Source organism: Alosa alosa, chromosome 3, assembly GCF_017589495.1.
Source record: "Alosa alosa isolate M-15738 ecotype Scorff River chromosome 3, AALO_Geno_1.1, whole genome shotgun sequence".
Taxonomy (NCBI): Eukaryota; Metazoa; Chordata; class Actinopteri; order Clupeiformes; family Clupeidae; genus Alosa; species Alosa alosa.
The window spans coordinates 29,489,927-29,510,089 of NC_063191.1; the positions used below are offsets into that span (position 1 = coordinate 29,489,927).

Sequence of the window (20,163 nt, forward strand, 5' to 3'; positions counted from 1 at the left end):
AGCGCAGAGCTGGCCATATTTCTCCACAACAGGTAGCCTAGGCTAAACCTCTGCATCGCTAACTTCAGCTAAATATGTTACGTTGGTTAGAGAGGTATGTTTTGTTTTCACTGTTTCCGTAATGTGTAGCTGGGTCATGGTTGGAGAAACGTTAAAGCAGCTGCAGGTCAACTAACGTTAGCTAAGTCTTCATTACTGTACATCTGGCAACCCAGAAGAGGCTCGCGTCTGGTAGTCTTGAGAACGTTCACCAGTGTTTTGATTTCGGCCTACAGAACGTTCGGTAACAATCCTACAAATCGCACCTTTAATATTCCTTCACACAATATGGCAAGATGACATTTGTCTGTGTGCTTTGTATTAGAACTGTTGAGTCAGCTGTAATTGGCTGTAACTTGTTTACCACAGAGGACGTGCTGTTTACAACAGGAGGTGCCAGATGGACTTCTCAGACCTGTATGTCCCTGAGGGTCTAGAGCAATCTTAATTCACTGGTCACCGAACAAGGCCAATGCCATCTTGACACTCCATTCTATTTCACTGCTGGCAGGTGTGTAAAATAGGTTTTGCTTTGCAACCAGTGTGTTCTTTGTTGTCTCTCCCTCCTGCCGCCAGGTTTTGCGTCTGGTCATCCGGCGATTTAACACCATCAAGAGTGTGTTCTGAGCACATTCTGTTGTCTTTGGGTTTATAGACCCTTTCATCAATAAAAACAAAAACAATGCTTGAACGTTCTATTTGGACCCCAATCTACTTCCTCTGCATTAAGATAACATTATGGAATGTTAAAAAGGAAGTCTTGTGGGGCCAACTATGATGCTGATAATGGAACTCTCTTGAAAGGGTCCATATGTCACAGGGCTGAGGAGAGTGGTGATGTTTGCCTGCCCCTAGAAGTCACCGGGGAGCCTGAGATCTGATTACAGCAGTGGGACACAGACAGAGAGCTACAGCAGACCTGCCATGACCAGCAGTAAGTACAAACACTCTGCTTTTCTTGCTGTGCAACTCTAACACTAATACAGAAGCATCGGATTTGGCCCAATCGTCAGCTTTTTGATGGGGTTCGGTTTCTGGCTAACGTTGTTTTAACAACCGAACCGAATGCTATGCATCCCGATGTAATGACTTTGCATGTGATTATGGGATTCTGTTGTTGACCTTTAGTCTTGTTGCCACTACACATGGATGGAGTACAGCCAATGAGTCTTAATAGGCTTAAAAACCTTATCTGTATATATTAACAATAATGCAATAACACCGATAAGCGTAATTATCAAGTTTTCATACTTACATCTCTAGTCACAAATAAATTATGTATTAATGTAGCCTACTCTTTTTTGGTGATGTTTGCAGTTTGCAGAAATGTATCACAGAAATGACTGGGATTCAGTTTTTGGTGTCAGGCTCGGCAAAACCTTAAATAATAGATTTGGTATTTGGCAGATTCAGTGCATCCTAAACACTAACAATGATTATTTTAGAAATGATACTGATAGATGGTTATCTTATTATGATCAACTTTAGTCTGATGTCACATTGTCCGTGTCCTAAACAATTTGACTTTATTTTGTCACATGTGCACGTGTGTACAATTCTAACAATGATTATTTTAGAAATGATACTGATAGATTATACACACGTGCACATGTGACAAAATAAAGTCAAATTGTTTAGGACACAGACAATGTGACATCAGACTAAAGTTGATCATAATAAGATAACCATATTTATATATTCTAAATGATCTCTATGGTGTATGGAAGACAAGAAGATACACACACCTGTCAGCCCAACTAGTAGTCCAGCTGTGCACTATGTGAATCTGGGTCCATGTCAGAAACGCCATAATATAAATATACATGTAAGAGAAGCTCTTACAGCACTACACGGCCAACTACCTCGCTCCCACTTAGTAAGCTTTCATCTGGGTTTTTCCTTTATATCACTAGTTTTAGATTAAAACTCCTTACTGTAAAGCGCTTTGGGTGCATAGGTAACATGCTATAAATGTAATGTTGTAATGTTATTGCTGTTGTGTGTTGTTACTAGGGCTGTCAATCAATTAAAAAATGTAATCAAATTAATTACATACTCTGTGATTAATTAATCTAAATTAATCGCATATATAATATTTGCTGAAATATTTGTGAAAGTATTTTAAATATTTCAACTCAAATGAATCATTGAATAATCAGCATTAGTGACATTAAAGTTCAAAAACTCTTTTATTATTATTTTCACTGTTCAAATAATGGCCATAGTAATCTATGATATGACCTAATATGCTGAGGAAATAAATTCAAAAGTGCTTCGGGAAAAAGTTTTTTTTCCACATACAAGGCAGATATAACCTAGGGGACACAATGAAAACAAATTAACACTCCCCTCTATGTCAACACTATTTCTTTGCATTGATGTGCGTGTGATGAATGTTCCAATCAATGATCTAGGCAGCACATTTTCTTCTCTCTCCTTCATTTTATAGTCTAATGGTTACTGACTAGAAGGGCTCGGGGTCAAAGGTCATACGGAATCGATTAATCTGCGTTATTTTTAAAAAAAAAAAAAATTCTCAAATTAATTAATCGAAATTAATCAGTTATTTTGACAGCCCTAGTTGTTACTGCTGTTGCTGCTGCCTGCAACATTGTCACTCTACAAGATGGGTTTGACTCTGTACCTGACATTCCTCTCAGTTTTGATTATCATCTGACTCTATCACTTCATTTGATAGTCTCTGTCCTCCAAGATGGCTTCTGATGCTTTTGCGTGATGTTATTGTCATCTCCACCCTCCTACAGCTGCAGATGGGGTTGGAAATGTAGGGGCAGAGCAGAGGCACCTCAGTGTGGCTGTTGCAGACCCAGGAGCCTGGGCCACTGCCATGAGCAACCTGGGCATTGTACCCATGAGCTTAACTGGACAGCAACTAGTATCAGGTAAGCCTCACGTCAAGTAGCTGAAGCCACAGGACAGTGTTTTATGAAAGTTAAAAGAAACAAAACCATATTAAAGGTGCTCTAAGTGATGCTGGGTAACGTCACTTCTGTTGATAACGATATATAATGATAAAAATAAATATTTTTAGCAAAAACACATTGCCCACAATTATTGCCACCCCTACAAAATTTTATACAAATTGCAACAGATGCATTTTCCTATTTATATTCAACTTCTCTAAGTTTATCAGGGTAACTGTGAACTTTCAGAAGTAGTTCAAGACTTTCTTTTTCATTATGGAAATAAAGTGACACAGAGGTAGCCTAGAAATCTAGACGCGCCCCTAGCGGCAGCCAGGGCTAGTCTAGCAACTCTCCGTTGGCTTGTGAGCTCCAGAAATCGAAACTCAATCAGGCCAATGAAATCGTGTATAGAGTCGTTAGGTGGGCTTAACATAATGATTGATGGCAGAGTTGCAACGGTTTGGCTTGAATTCCCTGCTACTTGAAAAAACACATAAGATGGATGTTGCTGTTGGCGAACAGTGTGACACGAGTTAAGCTTTTTATTAAGTTGGCAAGCGTTTGAACTAGCCAACTAGCTCCGCTGGTGGGAAAGCATGGGACTCATAGCGCTGCCGCTGTCCTATTGCGTGCAGGCGAATTTGAAAGACAACTGATTATCCCCCCCCTCGGACTGAGCACTGCGAACGGTGAGTGTCCAGACCCTACATTTTAATGTGGGTCTGGCTCGTCAGGCTAACACAGAGGCTAAATCCCCTAGTAATTTTTCAACATGGAAATGACAAAAGAATACACAACATTTACAGTACCCTCCAGAATTATTGGCACCTTGGGTAAAGTTGACTAAAAACAGGTATAAAAAATAATCTTTTTTAAAAAAAAGTTTAACCACCGTTCCATATCCAGGCCCGGAGTGGGTAATCGGGAGAATCGGGAGAATTCCCGGTGGACCGCTTCACTTTTGGGCCGGTCGAAGGAAAAATATTGACATTTGGCACGTTAACCTATCTTCTCTTAACGTTGGCTACACACGTTCGCATTCTATGCCTAACGCCGCAGCCTCTGCATGGGTTGTTCTCCCCTCCCAAGAGTTAATTGGTTGGGTCCATATAGTCCGTCTTTTCTAAAAAGTTTTCTCAGATACCAGCCGGGCCGGCCCTACTGTAGTAATAAGCGTCGGGGGATGGATGGTAGAAAGAGGCAATGAGGGACTGAAAGGGCCAGGTAAAAAAGACGAAAAGTATTGGAGGAAAATGCTGCCAAATGTGCCAAGCTTCCAGATTTTTTTTGAAGAGGACAGACATAAGTGGCAACTGGTAAAGAGAGAGCCATGATTATAGCCATGTAATTATTGGGATAATACTGGACGTTGTAGCGTTGTCAACCTATTCACAAGCAACATAGGCTATTAAATTAATTAAAATATTAGACTTTTTGTATCATCAAATATGGCGATTCATAGACTTCATAGTATGCAAATAGTCATATCCACATATGTTAAGGTCTTGGTTCTATAGAGTTAGGAATGTGAATTTCGGGCACATTTTCATGATCCTCAAACCCTTCTGAACATTTCAGGTACATTTTTAGCATTTTTGAGCATTCCAGTCTGGAGAAAATCGACTTTATATCAGGTGTGTGCCGGTTATTTATGCCGCTGCTGTTGGCCGGTTGCAAGTACGCTCATCAATACGTCATCTACACTCCTCTTTATGCAGACAGGATTCGATCGTCATAGAGCATCACAGTCCCGCCCACAGGAGTTTCCGGAAGTAAGAATTCAATGCAATTTCTCCATTGACAATTCGGGTATAAGCCATAAAAACTTAACTGCACATGGTAGACTCAAAACCAGCTACAGCTGTACTAAGCGATTGTGTATGCTCATATAGGCGTAAAAAAGTTCACGGGCACTAACCTCGTTTTGAGATAAATGTATTTTATTCGCGATGTCTTGGATAAGTACTTCATTACCCACAATCCTGAACAATCCCACAGTGATGCCTCTGATTGGTGGAAAGGCCGTTAAGGTCATAGTTTGAAACTTTATCCAGAGAATGTCTATATAGAATAGAATATAGAATAGTCTTTTACTGCCTATGGCTAAAATCTTAATGTGAATAAAAACTTTCTAGACGAACATTGGTACTTGTATCAACAAGGATTGTGGTTTATATATCACACGAACTTAGTCAGGGCCAATACACCATCAAATAGAACACTGCAAATGCTAGTTTGAACACTTAACTTTTCAGGTAGCCGATAGGCTAATCATTAGCCTTTCAGACATTAGAATGTCATTATAATGCTGCTAACATTAGCCTACATGCTGCAATACAGGTATGAAATATATTATGTTTTAGTGACCTTGTTGTTTCTATGAACATGAATTGTTGTTTATATGAAACATCAACTTAGTCGAGGCATAAAAAGCCCTGTATATCCCCATTAAGAACTTAAACCTTTGAACTAGCTAGCTAGCTGATAGGAAAGCTGGATGCTACTGTACCACCGGGTAGACACTGCAGTAAAATGGTTAGCAAACTGTCCATGCCCCCGTGAATATTTCAGTTTCAAGGACGAAATCAAGAGTGTCCAAAGGGGTGAAAACCAGTTTAAATCGGGTCACATTATTGACTGTTGTGTGTCGAGGGTCAGCTTGTGGGTTTTGTATGGGCCAGCATGAGGGACAAGACCTATCAAACCTACGAAGTTGTGTGGTGAGTTTTGCAGGGAGGTTGGTAATGCTAGTTAACATTAGCTAGGCTACTGTAGCCTTCATACTGTACGAGCCATATCATCAATCATTAACCTAGAAATACTTCTTCGTACATTTAATGAACATTCTGTGTAATAATTCACAGCAAGTTAATAAACTGAATATGGTGGTCCAGACCATGCATCAGGATGGCAGTCAGATACGAAGCACTGCACAATGTTGCTAATTTTAACGTTAACCGCTTTCACACACACGATATAAAATACACGATGGTAAATATAACATTTAATACCAAAACACTATTATTTACACGATTACTCCTGAAATAACTGCTATTAACTACATAAAAATCAGGAGGAAAGGGTTCGCGTGCTGTCGCCGGTTGCGGTTCGTGCTGCTTATATATTTTTCAGTTTCAGTTTTCCAAGCGAAGGAAGTAGTTCCTTTGCTCGGAAATGAAAATATGTACACAGTCTTGTACCTTTGATTTTTTTTGGACTTTCCTTTCGTTTTTTCACTCGAAATGATATGTTGTATGCTTATGAGTTACGCCGTAGCTGATTAGCTTAAGACATGCTCTAAAACTCTTTAGATACGGATTTTTTCAAAACGTCAATGGGAGAAATGAATAGGAAATTTACTTCCGGAAACTAAGCTCTCTCGGAGGAGGGCCGGGACTGTGATGCTCTATTTCGCGCCCATAGACATGAACTAAGACGAAGTATCTTGCTCCGCTTTAACAATCTTTGCTAGCAAGAGCAAAACGGGACAGTTCCGGTCTGCATAAGTGGGAGTGTCACCTTATGTCACTAAATAAACTTTCTCTCTTAATAAGCAATAAGAACAGATAAACATAATTGTGTTCACAGTATCATTGTCTATAATCATGTATGATACCAATGAATCACTCTTTAGGACATGATATAAATAATTTAATTAGTCATGTGTACCGAGCTAGCTAGCTAGTTAACGCTAGCTTAAAACGCCATACAAGTGGATGGGAGTAGCTATGGCAATACAGATATGCGCTAACAAGTGACTAGTAGTTGAAGGACTTCGCTTAAACTTAATATACAGTTCCAAATTCGCTTGAGTATAAACTATCTACTTTAACTAATGTCAGTAATGTTATTCAGCTAGTTGTCATTTCAAAGAAATTACACTTCTCCGTTTAAAATGTTACCTTAGCTAAGAGGCTAGCTAGCATGCTAACAACCGGACAGTAACTGGCAGCAGCATGGTCTGATATTAAGTTATTTTATTACAAATCTGAACGCTAAAAAATTACACTTTTAGGCTTGAAATGATCCCAAACACTTACAGATTATGACAAAATTTTCCAAAAAACCCTCAACAAATCCAGAAAGACATAATGACCAATTTATTGGTAAAATTCCACAAGTCTCCATTGACATTAGTGCAGCTTTTACTCTGGTCTGCATAAAGGGGATTCCCCTGCAATAATCGAACGCGGAAATTGTCGAACGTTTGCGTCTCTCGCTCCGCTTTAACCCTTTCTGATTAAAGTTATTTTATGTAAGAAAGAACAGTATATGACAGCAGTAGCTACGTGATCAACCTATATGGCTTGTTTGCTCAGAAGTGGGTGTAAAGGAGCAAATCACCAAACAACATGATAGCTGACCCATGCAGAAAAACGTGAAAACAAGTTCAATATGCCTCTTAGTGGAATTGTGGAATAGGCTACATTTCAAATGCTTTATTTTTTCCTTCCTGTTTTTGTTAACTTATCAACCTATCCTTGTGGAATATTGGTAGCCTATAATAAAAACTACAGGATAGTAGCTGAAATGTTGCTTTATTTATCTAATTTCCACTACCACTAAAAAAGTGGGCCGGTTTTGGGCGTGAAACTCCCAGGCTGAAAAGTGGCCCCACTCCGGCCCTGTCCATATCAATGCTTATTGAATGGTAACTATAACAACCGTAATAGAATGACGGTTGAGCCTGAAAAGCAGGCTTCACAACAATGGTATCAACTGTAAACAAGTTAACTGTCCACTGTGTGAGAAGTTGAACTTTCCCCCTTCTCTCTATATTGGACTTTAAAGACGTTTCGGTGCGCCACTTAAAATGCGAGAGAGGGAGAGAGACTCCACTCGGTTGCACACACACATACAGTACATGCACCCATACGCACACAGTCACCCGCCACATCTCCCTGGCGTAGTTGTGTTTGTTTGAAGTAGCCTATTGTTTCATGTTGTGTAAAGTGTGTTTGGTGCAGGCCTACAGTTTTGTCTAATCGTTAGTGTCGGGAGTTTTGCCGCCAGTTTGGCGTTCATTCATGCGCCAGACCAAGTGTTTGGCCTGCTGCGATTTTTCTTTAGTTTTGCCAAAAGCGGCGTTTATTATAACTAGATGTACCGTAGAGCGCTACAAAATATGACCGCCGCCCAGTCCAGCACATTTTTTCCACAAAAATAAATCACGCTGAAAGGCCTATATGATTCTAACTGTCTCACTAAATTGCATTATCCACACTCAATTCTCACTGGTATCTGCTAGACAACAAGTACCAAAACATGATTAGTTCATAGATTTCACATGTAAAATTAATTTTATACAACCCCACCCCCATCTTGCCTGTTCATAATTCTGAGAAATTCTTGAATTGTGTGCATGTGTGCGTGTACCGCGTTTATGTTTATGTGTGTGGGTGTGTGTGTGTGTGTGTGTGTGTGTGTGCGTGCTTGTGTGTTTGCTAGCATATGTGTGTTTGTGCATGTGCATGCATGCGTACATATGTCTACTGTGTGAGTATGTGTCATACATTATGATTACTGTGAATGTATGTGTGTGTGCGTGTGTATCTGTTTATGCACATGTGTGCACATGGAATGGGTTAACATGACCCTGGAGGCAAACATACGGAAAAAATTGGTCATCCCTAGGCCCCTACGGTTCTCAAGATATTCACAGAAAACTGTGTTTGCCCTACCCTCCTTTCGGGGGGTCCAGTACAGCGGGGGGGGGCTACAGATCAAAACGAATAACGATGGTTCCATGCTATCCATGTGGGGTTACATGCCCACCAAGTTTCGTGTACCCCGGTCTTTCAGTGTCCCGGGAATCCTTGTTGGTGTGGTAATTCCATGAAACTTGGTGTGCATTCAGAGGGTGTGCATTCAGAGGGTGTCTTCACTGCGCGGCGGTCATAATAATGTCTTTCTTTGTCCCCGGTAACTTAAACACATAGTGTGGTACCCACTGTCATTCCATTTACCATTTGCATTCGCTGTACAACGCCTGTAAACCGGTTAACATTCACCATACTCACAACACTTCCTGGTGCTTCGGCTTCCCAGCTACTGTCCCATTGCGGAAGCGCGCTCCTCATTGGGACAGTGCTTTTACCAACATCCCACAGGGGGAGGGAGTGGGGCATTATGATACAGGGGTGTTTGCCTTGTCTGTTTGTCTTCTTGTTATTATTATGTATGTGGGGAATATTGGTTATGGTAATTAACATGTATTTTTGTAGTAATATGCACCATTGTCATTTTGTATGTATTTGTAATAGTTAGTTATTTTGTTAATAGTGAATGTTCAGTGAAAGTGGTTACCTATTTGGGTGGTTTGAGCCAATATCCTCATTTAGGCTAATTTAGGCCAATTGGTAGGCTTATTTAAGAGGGGTAGCTCAGTTCCCCTGGAGAGCAAAGAGAGAGCAGCTCTCCTGTTGTGAGGTAGAGATTTAGCTTTATGCTCTGCGATTGTTGATGGCTGGAATACTTAACTGGAATACTGAACTGGAATGCTGAACTTATTTTTGGTTTGTTTGTTTGAAAGTGTTTTTTGTTGTTGTTAAATAATAGCCTATTGCTATTCCTGCAAGTTTTTATTTAATAAATAGTATTGCACGCTGAAAACCTCTCCTGCACCTCCTTTTCCACCTACAACCCCAAGCTCACATCCCAATTGGTGGGCTGGCTGCCGCGGTCGCTCACACACTGTTAGGGTTAAAGATAGTTGTACAACAAACTGAACGGCTTCTTTTTAAACGCTTCGCTGCGCGTCGGGGAGTTATTTGCCTCCGCCTCGTCCATTAATTTCACATAACGGGACACCTCGGTGGCCATTGTCCCTTACTTATTACACAATCTAAAGAACGCATGATAATGTTTTGTTTGAACGTCAACAGAAGTGACGTTACCCCGCCATCGCTGACACAACCTCTAAATGTGAAACTGAACTCATTGCAAGTCAGAGAGCTTGAGCACAATTTTTCAGGGGTGCTGAGATGTAATGAGCCCCCCTAAAAATAGCTTAAAATCACCTATAGAATCTATTTGGGAGCAATCGAGCACAATTTCTATTTGTAGATGCATGTTTTAACTAAATAGTTACAAGATGGTAAATGTCAAAGAATTAATTTGCATTTTGTTTGTGACTCAGGTTTAACACTGTATTATCCTCAAGGATTTGTAAAGCTCCACAGCAAACACATTACATTCTAAACATAGAGGATTTCCAAGCCACTGGAGCTTCTATTGTCAAAATGGTATTGTGAGTTTAACAAATAAGCACATAGGCAGGTTTTTTGTTCAGAATTTATGTAAGCTCAAAATCCCATGAGACATGGACTCATAGATTTGTGTGAGCTTGTTCAAATAAAGCCTTACATCACATCAAAGACAGTAGAATCTAGTCAAAAGGATGCACTCACATGTAACAGTTTTTCTCAACTTATTGTAACTTTATTTTATTTCCACACTGATAATGTGACTGGAAAAGGAAGTAGCAGAGCAAATAGTGTAAATAATGTTTTTAGCTAAAAATGCTTTTTAGACCAGGGATGACTAGGTACTTTAGCCCATGGGTGTAAGCAGTGTTTTGATTGTGGCAAATAATCTATAATTATAATCTAAAAGATATTTTAAGTCAATACTAATAATGGCAGTAAGCCGATGTTCTTCCATATTTTAGGACAAAGATTTAATCCAACTGTGGATACTGTCTATGTTTTTTTTTTTTAACATAGAAATGTATTGCCATTGTTTTTAGATAGGCAGAGGCAAAACTGGACCCTCTATCTATTGTAATAGCTGATTAGTTTTACAAAATTGGTTTGTTTTTCATATACAGCTCTGGGAAAAATGAAGAAACCGCTGCACATTTTTCTGATGTCATCGTACACTTGTTGAGTGGCATTCAAATGAGTTGACGATTATATTCAGATTTGCAGTGGTCTCTTCATTTTGAATATGACTGTCAACTCATTCGAATGTCACTCAGCAACCTAGGATGACATCAGAAAAATGTGCAGTGGTCTCTTCATTTTTTCCAGAGCTGTATAGGGCTTTTGCTCTGTTTAAAATCCTGCCAGGATTAGTGCAATAAAATTGTGATACAAGTTTGTTCTTATCTCTGTTTTTTTTTCTTTCTTTTTACTGTTGTGAAGTTGCAATGGCCATTCCACCATATCTCTTTTGCTGCCTTTTTATTCTCCCCCCCCCCACCCTCATGTCTCTGTTCTCTGCAGCTCTGTCATGTTGCTCTTTAGGGTTAATGAATTCAAATCAAAAGCTTTAATCTGTCTTTGTGATTCCCAGACTCTATCTGTATCCAGGGTTTCGATCCCAACATCGGCATCATCACCCCTTTAAACCCTATGATGGCAGGGATAAGCCTGGTTCCTCCTCCACCTGCCCCACTCGAACTTCCAGTCATCAAAGAGATCATTCACTGCAAGAGCTGTACTCTCTTCCCACAGAACCCCAGTAAGACACACTGTGATTACAAATTTGTATGTAAACACAACTCATAATAAACACAACATATAATGTACACTTTCCACAAAATGGCAGGTGTACCTTGCCTCAGGCCAGCCTAACTCTATATGTGTATCAGTAAAGTCAATAAAGAGAGTAAGTGTAACTCCAACAAATAATAGTATAGTATACCAAAGCTTTTTATAAATGTGCAAGCAAGCTTGTGACTAACTAGATTTAGTCTACCGTAGTGGTACAATGTATGACCGTTGCAAAGAAAATAAAGCTAATTTCCCATATTTTCTCCATGCCCTACTCTAGCAGCTCCTTGTAAACTGCAAGTCACGCTTACAAGTTCTCCCCTTGGTTACTCAATCAGTGTTTAACAATTCAAGACAGACAACAAGACAACAATATACTAAGACTGAACTGCTTGAAGTGTGTGTGTGTGTGTGAGTGTGTGAGTGTGGGTTTATGTGTGTCAAGTTATGTTGCTGATTAGATCATAAACGGCCACAGCAACAAAGAGGAATGTCAAAAGAATTTAGTTGGTGTTTGTTGGTACAGTATTTGTTGGTACCAGTGTAAGGGAGCTTTTTTATCTGGTTATACAGTGGGTACTAGTTAAAAATGACACTTCACTCACAAAAAAACGTGATTCACGCAGCTACGTGAAATGTAAGTACAACTGCAGCCGCTTGAGGGCAGCATAAGTCCGCTGTGGCGTTCCGTGGTCAAACCGGACGGTGCGTTCGACAGCAAGGGCTGTGGTTGGCCGAGCTTTCAGTGTGTTGTTTGTCGGTGTTTTTAGCAGCCCCTGCAACATGCTAGTCCACTGTAGCCTATAAGCTTTGTACATAATGTCAAACATACTTTTGGATTCAGTGGCAGGATTTCTTGATTGTACAGTGCCTGTCTCTCAGTAATGTTTTAAAATGAGAGCTTCGTCAGCTGGCAGTAGGCTACTTTGTTGGCAGTCATTGACCAAAAATTGCTTTTAAAAAGCAGGGCTACATAAATGAATAAATATGACAAGAGTGTCAGTGCTAGACGTGCATTTTGCTGTCCAGCTGTGGGTGCCAACATTGAAATTCCAGGTTTGCACTATTTAAATACCCCTTTCTCTTTAAAATCATTAATGCTTCCACTCTGTCTCATTCAGTCAGCTCATGGTCATCCTCTGTGACCACTAGACAGTGTGTCTGTCTTATGCAGAAAATGAGATGCAGATGAGTCATCATGTCAGAAAGGACTGCATTAGATTGGCCATTATTTTAATCATACCAGTAAAGCTATTCTAGACCAAATGACCAAAGGTTCAAATCTCCCGTGTTGTGTATATTTCCAGATTTGCCTCCACCATCCACACGAGAAAGACCTCCTGGCTGTAAAACTGTGTTTGTCGGTGGGCTACCAGAGAATGCCAGTGAAGAAGTCATTCGGGAGGTTTTTGACCAGTGTGGGGAAATTGTGGCTATCCGAAAGAGCAAAAAAAACTTCTGTCACATCCGCTTCAGTGAGGAGTTCATGGTGGACAAAGCAATTTATCTGTCTGGTATGCTACATTTTTGATGAACTCTTGAAACATCACATAGCATGAAGCTTTAGCATCATAACATTGGTATCCATTGCTGCCATTTAATTGTAGTTATTTAAAACAGTAGGATTGGTTGTTGTTTTGTCTTTTAGGATATAGAATACGTATTGGTTCAAGCACAGACAAGAAGGACTCTGGCCGCATACATGTCGACTTTGCCCAAGCACGTGATGACCTATATGAGTGGGAATGTAAGCAGAGGTTGCTTGCACGTGAAGAGAGACATCGGCGCAAAATCCAGGAGGATCGCCTGAGACCTCCCTCTCCCCCTCCCATCATGCACTATTCCGAGCATGAGGCAACCATATTGTCAGAAGGATTAAAAGGTAAATCACCATACAGGACTATAAATCTCTGTTTTATTTATAGGAATAAGACCAATAATAACACTCATAAAAAATGATAATTCAATGGATACATTACTTGAAAACATGTCTTGGCAGTGTAGTCAAACAAAGGGTATACATGCCAATTCACACCAATTAAATGATTCTGGAGACGACAAAATCACTGAGATGATTTTTAGTGGAGTGAAGTAATCATTGCAACTCTCTGTAAGCTGTCTGATGTGATTGCAAAAGATTTGTTGTTGTGACAAATCATAGTTGTAAGGTTTTAGAATCTTTGTAGTTCACAGCTTCTGACTCATTGTCAGTCAGTGCATCATGTCAGAGTTTTGGACAGAGAACTACTTAATAACCTGGTTTGTAGAACACCCAGATAGCAAAAAGCCCACCAATGGGGGCAGAGCTGGCGGCACATGTATAAGCATACAGTATGTGTAGATTAGGGGTGGCACATGTACGAGCATACAGTATGTGTAGATTAGGGGCGGCACATGTACGAGCATACAGTATGTGTAGATTAGGGGTGGCACATGTACAAGCATACAGTATGTGTAGGGGTGGCATGGTTCATGAAAAAAATCTGAACCGTTCGGTTTGCTTGTCTTGGTTCGGGGAATGTGTGCATCGTACGGTTTTGACGGTTCATGGCATGCGTAAGAGATAACGAAGGCAGTCCGGAGTTGGAGGATGCACCAACGTCACATTAGTCTGGTGTGTGGGAACATTTTGGATTTAATTTTACCTATGATGACAGTGGAAAGACACTGGGACACTGTGATCAGCAGCACCGGAGCTCCACAGGGAACAGTGCTCTCTCCAGTCCTGTTCACCCTGTACACGTCTGACTTCTGCTACAACACAGAGTCATGCCACATGCAGAAGTTTTCAAACGATACTGCAATTATGGGGTGCATCAGGGATGGGCAGGAGGAGGAATGACACACTTGAAAAAACGGTACAGAAGCTCAACTCTTCCACATGTGGCTTAGATATTCTGCCAACCAATTTCTTTAAAACTGTTTTTCACCTTATAGCAGCAGATGTCCTTCGCATGGTAAATTCATCAGTGCTGTCTGGCATTTTTCCTAAGTCACTGAAAACAGCTGTTGTAAAGCCACTTCTCTCAAGAAGAATAACCTGGACGCCTCCATGCTAAACAATTACAGGCCCATATCCAATCTACCTTTTATTGGCAAAATTATTGAAAAGTAGTCTTTAATCAACTAACCACCTTCCTAACATCAAATGGGTATTTTGATTATTTTCAGTCAGGTTTTCGGGCAAATCACAGAACTGAAACAGCTCTCATCAAGGTTTTCAATGACATACGCCTCAATACAGATTCAGGTAAAACATCAGTCCTAGTGCTATTGGACCTTAGTGCAGCATTTGACACTGTTGATCACAATATTTTATTACACAGACTAGAACATTGGGTTGGATTTACAGGCATAGTTATCAACTGGCTGAAATCATATCTACAAGAAAGGAGTTTCTTTGTTGCCATTGGAAACTGTACCTCAACACCAATGTCCTTGACTTGTGGTGTTCCTCAGGTGTCGATCTTGGGGCCATTATTATTCAACCTCTATATGTTCCCACTTGGACAAATCATCCAAAATAATTTGATTTCATATCATAGCTATGCAGATGACACACAAATATACTTAGCTCTGTCACCAAACGACTATGGTCCCCTTAAATCACTGTTTCAGTGTATAGAACAAATCAACACCTGGATGTCTCAACATTTTCTTCAGCTGAACAAAGAAAAAACTGAAGTAATTATATTTGGTAAAAAAGAAGGAAAGACTTAGGATTGCCACTGTCCTTGACACAAAAGTGTTGAAAGCAAAGGATACTGTTAAAAATCTTGGTGTATTAATTGACAGTGATCTAAATTTCAACAGCCACATGAAAGCGATAACTAAATCAGCTTTTTACCACCTCAAAAATATTGCCAAACTTAGAGGGCTGATGTCAAAAGATGATTTAAAAAAACTCATTCATGCATTTATCTCCAGCAGGGTTGATTACTGCAATGGACTTTTCACAGGCCTTCCTAAAAAGACTATCAAACAGCTTCAGGTGATACAAAATGCAGCAGCTAGGGTTCTCACAAAAACTAAAAGAACTGACCACATTACTCCAATTCTTAAGTCCCTGCACTGGCTATCAGTAAGTTGTTTATCACTTGTTTATAAATCACTTAATGGAGCAGGACCTAAATACCTCTCAGACATGCTTCAGCAGTACACACCCTCCAGACCTCTCAGGTCTTAGGAGAAAAACCTGTTAGTGAAACCTGCTGTTAGAACTAAACATGAAGCAGCTTTTAGCTGCTATGCGGCTCAGCTCTCGAACCAACTTTCGGATGACATTAAAAAGGCCTCAACTGTAGCCAGTTTTAAATCTAGACTTAAGACCAAACTGTTCTCAGATGCTTTCTGCTAACTGCACTGAATTATAATTTCTGAATCTGTCTTGAAAATTATTCTACCTTGTGTCTTTTATTTTGTCTTTTTAATCATTCTCTTTTTTAAATGATTTTACCTTGTGTTTTATGTTTTCTTTTTATTATGATCTTTACCTTTTGAACTATTCTTTGACTATATTGCCCTTCTATGCTTTTATTTGTTATTATTATTTGGTTTTGTTTATGTAAAGCACATTGAATGACCTCTGTGTATGAAATGCGCTATATAAATAAACTTGACTTGACTTGCATTCAGTAATGATGCTCATTAACTATGCCCTTGTAGCCGAGCTGCTCCAATCACACCGGTGTATCTGATATAGGCGGGCCAGAGGCGAGCTAAACAGATGACGACAACGCTGCAACGTCAAAATCCAGAATCAGTCAGTAAACATTGGTCGTAGTGTTATCCAATTGTGTGCAGTGAGATTTTCAAATGCATGCTTGGTGCCGCACCTTGAGTTGGGCCATTTTCATTACTCAATACCAGACCCTTAATCTTTTGGATTTGGGTCTGGATTTCGAGGCTGGCGATTGTGTGCAAGCATTGTGCAACATTCATTATGCTAGTACAGGCCTGGCTAATCGGGAGCTTCGGGAGGATGGGCAGGTCTGAATATTGTGAGCTTAACTATATTGTTTCTGAAGTTCATTTGCCGCGCCCTCACAGCACTTCAGCAGCTTAGGCTATGCGTTTGCAGCCCCTTACTCAGTTTCCCAAACATTAACAAAGCAGCCCTCACAAAAACTGTTTGGAAATCGCAACCAAGTCTATATTTGCAATAATTAAGGGGAGTAGGAGGATATATGAGCGCCCCTCCACTCCTCTGTGCAGGGTGTAGTAGGCTAATAATCATTTATTTTACTGTAAGGTAATAATCTAAAAAAGCACTCAAAAATAAAATATCATTAAAATGTGTGTGAATGTATGTAAAAAGTCTGCCTATTACATGCTGCTCCAAACTGATTAAAGGGAGTCAAAAGCTCCTACTCCTTATCCGTGCAGGGGAGACATGTAGTAGGCTAATAATAATTTATTTTACTGTAACGTAATAACCTCAGATGTCAAAAGCCCTCGAAAATAAAATATCATTAAAATGTGTGTTGAGACCTTTTCACATGGACGATCTAAAGTTCAGTTTCAGTGAGCAAATAGCCCTGCTGAGAGAAACTCGAGGAGCGACAGGAGAGAGAGTGTGCATTTACAGGGCTTGTCAAGGTTATGTGGTGGCTTAGAAGATCTCTTGCATAGCTCGGGTAGGCTACGCCATGTGTAAAAATAAAATATTCTGTAATATTTCAGTCAGTCTTAGTTTGCTGAAAAGGCTGTAGATAGCAATAACACATTCTACTTTTTTTGCCAAATAAATGAAAAGTATGTTGAAATTATCAATGTCTTCACTCTTGCTGTATCAAAATCTCACCTAGCTTTCCTCAGAGATGGTCTCAATGATGTGCTTAAAGTCAAGTCAAATTCTTTCAGTTTGTGCATGATTACATGATATAACTAATTCTGCTGAAGTATGGTATTTCTGAAGTGTTAAAGAGTAAAATAAAAAATAAGAACAAGAACCGTGCAGAACCAAAAACCGTGACCCTAAAGCCGTGATACAAACCGAACCGAACCGTGCCACCCCTAGTGTAGACACATATTATAGCCAGACAGCAAAAAGCTTTTGATTTAATTCGGAATGCGCGTCAAATCAATTTAATCATAATAGTGACTATACGTGCATTGAGTTTCAAGCCCAGAAAGTTAGCTGATATACGTGACAACAGCCTAAAATGTATGGGCATACCGTATGGCCACTCACTTCACTGTGAAAAACAGTGAAACAATAACTTCTTATGTATAATGTGCACTTAAATATAAATATGGTAATATTTCATGCTTCAGTTTTGTGATAGCTGTTTTGTATAAAATGGATCATATTGCAAAATATTATATGATATCATTTAAGTTTTTTTATTTTTCAAGATGACAACAAGTTCAGTGATGCTACAGCTGTGCTTTTTACATGGATTGACCGGGGTGAGGTGAACCGCCGTACTGCCAACCAATTTTACTCAATGATCCAGTCTGCTAACAGCCATGTGCGGCGCCTAATGAATGAAAAGGCCCAACATGAGGAAGAACTGGAACAGGCCAAGGAGCTTTTCAAGAACGCCCTGCTGGCCATCCTCACACAATGTAAGACCTAGACTCCACCACACTGCTATAAGCTCAGTAGCTACCTAGACTCCACCACACTGCTATAAGCTCAGTAGCTACTTAGACTCCACCACACTGCTATAGCCTCAGTAGCTATAGACTCCACCACACTGCTATAACGTCAGTAGCTACCTAGACTCCACCACACTGCTTTAACCTCAGTAGCTACCTAGACTCCACTACACTGCTATAGCCTCAGTAGCTGCATAGACTCCACCACACTGCTATAACGTCAGTAGCTGCCATGAGATTTTGTGCTTCTGTTGCCACGACAACGGCTGAGAAGAGTGACTTCAATATCTGTATTTAAAAACAGACCTGCTGTTTGGTCAGTCATATCCTGTGAGAGACATTTCTAACATCTCAATCACAATATCTACAATGTTATCTGTTACATGTTATCTAGAGCATTCTCATACACGCCATTCCATAAAATACATAAAACTTGTTGCCGTGAATGCAATGAGACTAGCTCTGTAGGACATTCCAAGCGGTCAGACAAAGCTTCAGGGTAAGTACAGTGCTTCAGACAAAAGCTTCAGGGTAAGTACAGTAAAACTGGAATCAGTATGACCACAGGAGTGGAACCGCTCAAGTCAGTTTGCAGGTAGGCCACCATATGATGATCATACTTCTGCAAGCCCTTTTCTCGTAAGTGTTTGTTTTGGTCAGCTGTAAGAGAAATGTTTTTCAGTTTCAGCCACTTTATCATTTGATGTCATGATCCATTTTGATAGCCAGGTATTAGAATACAGTATGTTGGTCTGGAGACAATCCACTGGTGTTTCATTGGGTTAAGGTGGAGACATAAGCGTACAGTAAGTGTTGTCCAGATAATGTGCATTTATTAAAAACATCTATCTATTATATCTCAGCACTTCTGATTTTCAAAACTTTTTTTTTTTTTAAAAAAGCTGACCACAGCAACATAAGAAAGGAAAGATTGGACAGGTCATAGACAGCTACATTTGATTCATATTTGATACTTAGACCACATTTTGGTAATTTCCAGAATGCTAGAAACTGCACTGTTGAGTTTCAAATGTTGTCACAAAAGAACAACCAACATGGTGTAAAGGTTATTATATTGACAGTCATGTTACAAATATATATCAAATTTTAAAATTCAATGTATGAATTGTGCTTCATTTCACTTAAAGTATCATTTATACATCAAATAAGTATAGTAAATGAATACAGATTGAATCAGTCAAGATTAAAACAATTGTGTAAATACACAAAATTCAACATTCTGCAACTGCAGACAATTGCATAACCTTTCTATCCCCTGTGCAATCCTCAGTCCTGAAGAGAGTATACCATCAGGCAATGCACTGTAAGTACAGTGGAGCAGAGTTGCCCCAGGATCCCCAGCTGTAGAACTTTGAGTTGGGGTCCTGGTGTGTCTCCCTCCAGCTAATAGCAGTGCAGAACTCTACATAAACAGCTTGTCTTGTCTGCCTTATCCACCAAAGTTGAGCAGATTGCGGCTGTGTTCACGGCTGCCTCGCGGCAAAAGGCATGGGACCATTTCTCAAAAGCACAGCGCAAGAACATAGACATTTGGCGAAAGCAATGTGAGGTTGGTACTTTTTATTCCCTTCTCATAATGCTGACATCAGTACAGACTTAAGGCAATAGATGATATGAACATGTTTGTGTGCCTAGTCTTATTGTGGCCCTCACAAGTGAACAGCCAAAATGATGCATGATGAGTATACCAAGTACTCCACATCTTCTGACAACAATGTAAGACAAGAAGAATGTTCCAGCCTTGACATCACTTCTATTAACCTACTGCTTAATAGTAATATTAATAATTAATATCCCTGAAAAAATTTTGTTCCAGGGTCTGGTGGGATTACATTGTCTAACCCACTTGCAAAAAGCCTTTGCGACACATAGTGTGTGCCCTTTTTGCTTCCCCAAATTAAGAATTATTTATATGTCTGCATGTAATGTATGTGTTTGACATACAAACAAATTCATTGTATTATATACAAATGATAATGAAAATCCATAAGCACTTTGCAAAGAATGTTTGTCTGTGAGGACCAAAAGTCAGTGAAGTCTCTGGTGCACTATGCAGTGCTTTTTCATTTTGGAGAGAC

The 20,163-nt window shown here is 39.8% G+C and overlaps 1 protein-coding gene across 6 annotated transcripts in view; it reads left to right on the forward strand.

The window, feature by feature from the left end:
• Positions 1–20,163, forward strand: part of enox1 (ecto-NOX disulfide-thiol exchanger 1) — a 65,501-nt gene that overhangs the window by 20,057 nt on the left and 25,281 nt on the right. For 2 of the 6 annotated variants that reach the window (XM_048238747.1, XM_048238746.1), the window contains 8 exons: positions 409–550; positions 844–973; positions 2,805–2,942; positions 11,262–11,429; positions 12,769–12,975; positions 13,110–13,343; positions 17,819–18,031; positions 19,528–19,634. In XM_048238747.1, the coding sequence (XP_048094704.1) occupies positions 964–973; positions 2,805–2,942; positions 11,262–11,429; positions 12,769–12,975; positions 13,110–13,343; positions 17,819–18,031; positions 19,528–19,634 (1,077 nt within the window). In that variant the 5' untranslated portion in view covers positions 409–550; positions 844–963. The remainder of the gene's footprint in view (positions 1–408; positions 551–843; positions 974–2,804; positions 2,943–11,261; positions 11,430–12,768; positions 12,976–13,109; positions 13,344–17,818; positions 18,032–19,527; positions 19,635–20,163) is intronic. The other 4 variants (XM_048238751.1, XM_048238745.1, XM_048238749.1 and 1 more) reach the window with 3 other exon arrangements.